Source organism: Micropterus salmoides, unplaced genomic scaffold (assembly GCF_014851395.1).
Source record: "Micropterus salmoides isolate LMB-PRFRI ecotype aquatic unplaced genomic scaffold, ASM1485139v1 Ms_hic_scaffold_6, whole genome shotgun sequence".
Lineage (NCBI taxonomy): Eukaryota > Metazoa > Chordata > Actinopteri > Centrarchiformes > Centrarchidae > Micropterus > Micropterus salmoides.
In genome coordinates, this window is record NW_024044348.1 from 5,276,034 (window position 1) to 5,281,876 (window position 5,843).

The window sequence follows — 5,843 nt, forward strand, 5'->3', positions numbered from 1 at the left end:
CATACTTGTTCAAACACATGAAACTATTTTATGAGTCAAACATTACAATTATCTGTCTACTCCAAGTTCTACAAGGTTTACAATTTCACACATGATTACAAGCTCTGTAGGAAATAATTTCCGGTCTTAATACTAGAGAGAGAAACCTCTGTGAAGTGGAGTTTTTGTGTGTCACGTCTTAAACCCTGTCAGTGAAATATTAATGGCGATAACAGATTTCCCAGGAAATAGTGGGACAAACAGGACAGGGTGTGTGGTCAGTTTGATTGACAGCACAAACTCTAGTCTGCCTTTAGGTCCATGTTGACTTCCCAAATGGTAACACACACACACATCCCAAGTGTACACACACACACACACATCCCAAGTGTACACACACACACACACACACAGCCAAGCAAAGATGGAAGAAGTTAACATGTTGTACTTGTCTCTTCTGCATTATTGATGACTGCTGACAGGTAGCAGAGAGGGAGGGTAGATGCGAGATTAGCCCAGTAATGTGGAATAAGATGTTGCTGCCCAGGCTGCAAAAACACACAGAGGGCTCAAAATTTCAAGTCAACTGAAACATCAGTGAGGAGCCATGAAAAATATTATTATAGGGAACTTAAGGCAACCAGTTCAATTAATGTTCAGTGATGATGGTAGGTTTTTATTAGTTTGTTCCAATTCATTGAGTCCATTTCAGAGTCACTTGTGAAGGAAGGGATTATAGTGTCAATAACATGTGTGCCACAAATGATAAAAGTCTATGAAAAGAAGTAAATAGCTCACTGTAATGGGAGGACTGAGGAAAGATACACAGAAGTGATTGTAGAAGTAGTCCAATCCTTTACTTAGGTAAAAGTATGCGACATGTCCCCACCACTTTTTAAATGGCTGATTTTGTCCCCACCACTTTTTAAATGGCTGATTTTGTCCCCACCACTTTTTGAAAGCATTTGTTTAAATGTTCTGAAAATACCTTGCACCAAAAAAATGTCAACTAACAAATGAAAATGATTTGAGAAATGTTTATTTGCACTATAAGAAAACGTGCAATTTAAATATAAAAGAAACAAATGTGCATTGTCCAGAAAAACTTAAGCTAAAAAAACACCAAGAAGCTGAATACTGCATTATGTTCTGTTACATTTTCATATTTATGAATTGTTAACTGCCGGCTGAATTTTTTGTTTCCCTTTATATAATATATAAATTTTATACAGATATTTCCACCATAAATTGGTGCAGAAAATGTCTCCAGAATGCAGGAAATTAAGTGTTTAATGCTCCAATTTTCTGGGGGAGAATCCCCAGATCCCCTGCTCATATATTTCAGCATTTCCTATTTCTTCAAAATAGTGTTAAAAATTTTCTCATCTTGTTCCCCTGCATCGTCACGTCTCGTGATCCAAGTGTATCATCACACCCCTAATCTGAGCCCTTGTGGTACTCCTGGACCTTAGCGCTGCTTTTGACACCATTGATCACAACATCATGTTAGACAGACTGAGGCACTGGGTGGGGATCTCTGGTACTGCTCTAGAATGGTTTTCATCCTACCTGTCAAATAGGAAGTTTTGCGTGTCTGTAAACAACTATGTCTCTTCGTTCTGTCCAGTAAAATATGGTGTGCCTCAGGGGTCGGTCTTAGGACCCATTTTGTTTTCCTTGTATCTGCTTCCCCTTGGACATATTATCCATAAACATGACATTTCTTTTCATATTTATGCTGATGACACGCAAATGTACTTGCCCGTCAGATCCACAGACCCTGGAATGCTGAGTTTACTTAACAACTGCCTTTGTAAAGTTAAAAATTTGGATGTCAAATTATTTCCTCCGGCTGAACTCAGACAAAACAGAAATCCCAGCAGATGGCTAAACAAATACTGCTATCCCTAGTAAATCACATTAAGCCTGTTGCAAAGAACCTTGGTGTTTGGTTTGATAGTAATTTAAATTTCGAGCAGCACACCACAAAGCTTGTTCAATCATGTTTTTATCAACTTAGAAATATAATAATATAATATATTCGATCTATGTTAACTTTTAAGGACACCGAGACCATTTTACACGCCTTCATCTCATCACGCCTGGATTATTGCAACAGCCTTTTCACCTGTTTAACCCAAAAATCTATTGATCGACTCCAGACTGTCCAGAACTCAGCTGCCAGGCTTTTAACCAGAACAAAGAAATATGACCACATTACTCCTATTTTAGCTTCATTACACTGGCTCCCAGTATGTTTTAGAACTGACTTTAAAATTCTATTGATCACTTTTAAAGCTCTTCATGGCCTCTCGCCTCTACTTATTTTGTATTTATCTTAAATGTGTATTTTAGTCTTTTCAACGTTTTCTTGCTTTTATCTTGTATTGTTTTTGAATTATTGTCTTTTGGGTATTATTGTCTTTACACTTGTTAAAGCACTTTGTAACTTGTTTTTGAAAAGTGCTCTACAAATAAAGATTATTATTATTATTATGATGTCCCCACCACTTTTGAACACAAAGTGACGCTCTTGAATACCACAATATAAAAATACTCTATTACAAGCTACTTCCAAAAAATTGTTGCTTTAGTAAATGTAAAGAAAACTTAAACGTAAATACTTAAAAGGTAAAAGTTCTCATTCTGCATGGACCCTTCCAGAATGTTCAAGCTCATTTTTACTACTTTATGTACTTTAAAGATGTCAGATAAATGTATTGAAGTAAACAGTAGCAGAAAATGGAAATACTTATGTGAAGTATACCTGAGTAACAGTACTTCACTTTCCACCACTGATATACAGAACTCATCATTTCATCCATACAATAATCTTGAAACTGCTTTCATTCTTAGCAGAAATACACATATATGCCACTCTTTATTATCTGAAAAGATGCACGTCATGATCAGATCGTGCACAGTGATGGCGATAAGCGTTAAATTTAAGTAGAAACAAACACCCCTTACACATGTTTCAAGAGATTTGGAAGGACTCTGCCCTTGAACCAGAATTTGTGTTTGATGATTTTCCCTCTGAAATGTTTTTTTTATATTATTATTTGGCCAGTTCCTTTATTTGATTGACAGTCTGAGGTATGACAGGATATGAGGGGAGAAAACGACATGCAACAAAGGGTTTCATTCAGACATGAACCAGACCTGTGTTTCATGGTCGGCATTGCACCCTAGACCACCAGGGCACTACAGGTCAAACATTCGGTCTATAAATATGAAGGCTAGAAGTTTCCTTGTCACCGTTTTTTAAGTTTCATGCTGGACCATGATTGGCTTCCAGACTAGTTGTGATGTCAGTAAATGAATGCTCTTTTACGTGCATGTCTTAAACTCAGATGTAAAGTGCATGAGCACAGGCAAAACTTTGAATGTGTCAAACTCTGCACATACATCTTTCTGCACAGTGAACGCAAAAACATCCAAGCAAAGTCACAATAAGCAAGACACACTTTTGAGTGAAGAGTGACTCTTCCAGTACAACTAAACAAAGCTGAATGTGTTAAATATCCAGATGAGCTTAAATACGAGATTACGTGTATATGTGATATGAATCAAATCGATTATTGTTGTATATTCAGTTTTAAGTCACTCTAAATCTGAATTCATGTGCAGCAGGTTGAGGCTTCTTTCATTGCCATGACGTCATCAACAGCCTGGCGCTGCTCCATTGACAGTGAATTGGAGGATCAGCGAGATTGAGATGTGACAGTCACTCCCTGGTTCATAACTACTTCCTCTGCAGCGGATAGGTTTCAAATTAATCCATGTTTTTGCCAATTAGGGGCCCCGGGACGTGTGACGTCACAGATTGCCGTCACGTCCACGTTCAGATATTGACCGAGCTGACACAAACATGCGCGTCATATAACAGACACACGGCCTGTGTGTTTACACGATGGACCAACATTTTAAAACAATAAGCGGCCACTCCACTGCTTTACAAAACAAGATGATCCACAGTTTATTGTTATTATTTTTCATAAATCTACACCAACATTCATCTGAAACAAAATAGTTCAAGTTCAAAAGACAGGTTTTGGGGGGTTTCCAGACGAAGAATCACTATGTTCCCATGATATTGCTGTTAAAGACTTTTTCTTAGCTCCTATAGGCTACATCACAACAATGATCCTGTGATTTTTCAACAGACAAAAAGTGGTTCTGAATATTTACAGGAACTTTATGGTATTCTCACCTCCTGTCCGTCGCCATAATATCCTTACAGAGACTTATAGTTTTTCTGTGATATAACATACTTTTAAATATATATACTTATCATAGAACTACGATAGTTCTTTTTCGTAAGGGTTAGGCAATCACCGCACCTGCTCCTCAGCTGTATCATAAAAAATATGACAGTAATTACAAAGGAATCGTGTGACAGTTTTTTTTCTCCCCATCTCAAAGCTACATTCAGATCCGGCGAGACTCATAAGCACTTCAGCAGGAAAAAGTTGCAGAAAGCTCCCCGGGGACAGTCGCACATCTTGCCGATCCGTGCGCCTTTCCTCACGGCGCACTGCTCCCCGACATCACACTGAGGGGGAAGCAACGACACCAGAGGTTTGATCAATTTCTGCCTGCTGCCACACGCATCAATACATTATCAGTAAATACGATATGTTTAAGTTTGCTTGTACAATAGCCTACCGTTGGGACTTGGCCAAATTTCTTTTCCCATAAAGGCAGCCGTTTAGCTTGCAGCTTTTCAAGAACTTCTTGGAGAGCTCCAAGCTGTCAGGTAACACATAAAACAGCAAAAAAAAAAAAAAACAGCTTAATGAATGTGCCATTTTTATTTTAGCAACGGACATACAAATGGAAAATTGTGCCATATAAATACTAAGTAGCCTACCTAACTAACCAAACATACAAAATTATTATTATTAATATAATAATAATTATGATTATCTAATTTGCAAGGTTATATTATAATATGTAATAAAGTTATACAGCCTACAGTTACATATTTTGGTTAAAATGACACAAATCGATGAGAAAAAATGTCAATATATTATCTGCACAGGACAGAAGTTACATGACAAGGGATAATCTTAAAGGCATTTCTGTATGTGAGTTTCGTTTATTTTAAGGTGGTGACAGACTGGAGTTCAATATGCATATTTTGTCTTTATTCAACACAACATACGTGCATTTCAAAGTAGGCTAACATGCAAAGTATTAAACTTTTTTATTTGATAAAATAGGCAAATAAAACTTTTTTGTTTTTGCGATACGATTTAAAGTTGCATCGTCTTTTTTTTGCATGCCTGTAGTGCAGAAGGTGTGCAGATATAAGCTTACCAGCTGCTTCTCACTGGTTAGGTTCGGACCTTTTGGGTAGAAGTCCCGCAGTGCTCTGGGGCTCAGCTCCTCTTCGGACTCTGTGTCCAACACTTCGGCTCCAGCAACGCTGGAGAGCAGCAGCAGTGCGCAGAGCAGTGCCCCGCTGAGCAGCCTGGAAGTCTGCATGGTCCCGGTTAGCGTCTTCATGTGGCCCTTTCCCCGTCTCAAATAGTCGCTCCCCCGCGCCAAACACCTTTTTATCTGACTCCTGCCATCTGCTTGCTCCACCTTATCCTTTGATTTTTTTTTTTTTTTGTCATGCGTAACAGCTGCCTTGGGTGAGTCATCCCGTAAAAGTTGCTGGGCAAAATATGCCTCAAAAAGTCAACAACAACAACAGCAGCGCTGCGAGGGGTCGTTACTGATAAAGTAATGGATTACTCGTTATTTAGATGGAGAATGGATGATTTTAAACTGATGAGGTCATTTCGGTGAGGGTTGATAAGCATTTAGACAATTTTGATGTTGCATTTGTGGGCTAACTGTCAGTACAAGATTAG

The 5,843-nt window shown here is 38.3% G+C and overlaps 1 protein-coding gene across 1 annotated transcript; it reads right to left on the reverse strand.

Annotated features, from left to right (window-relative positions):
- Window positions 1–3,715: 3,715 nt before the first annotated feature.
- Window positions 3,716–5,501, reverse strand: LOC119890287 (cocaine- and amphetamine-regulated transcript protein-like). The gene is made up of 3 exons (XM_038701478.1): window positions 5,302–5,501; window positions 4,648–4,731; window positions 3,716–4,534 (listed from the first exon to the last, which is right to left on the reverse strand). The coding sequence occupies exons 1-3, from the start codon at window positions 5,488–5,490 to the stop codon at window positions 4,427–4,429; spliced, it is 381 nt and encodes a 126-aa protein (XP_038557406.1). The 5' UTR covers window positions 5,491–5,501; the 3' UTR covers window positions 3,716–4,426.
- Between the last annotated feature and the right edge of the window lie 342 nt (window positions 5,502–5,843).

Bases quoted from the DNA above. Each gene is read 5' to 3' on its own strand.
- LOC119890287 (XM_038701478.1), bottom strand. From the start codon at position 5,490: ATGAAGACGCTAACCGGGACCATGCAGACTTCCAGGCTGCTCAGCGGG. The intron at 4,732-5,301 runs GTAAGCTTATAT...GTTACCTGACAG, and splicing joins TAACCAGTGAGAAGCAGCTG to CTTGGAGCTCTCCAAGAAGT. The intron at 4,535-4,647 runs GTAGGCTATTGT...CTTCCCCCTCAG, and splicing joins AATTTGGCCAAGTCCCAACG to TGTGATGTCGGGGAGCAGTG.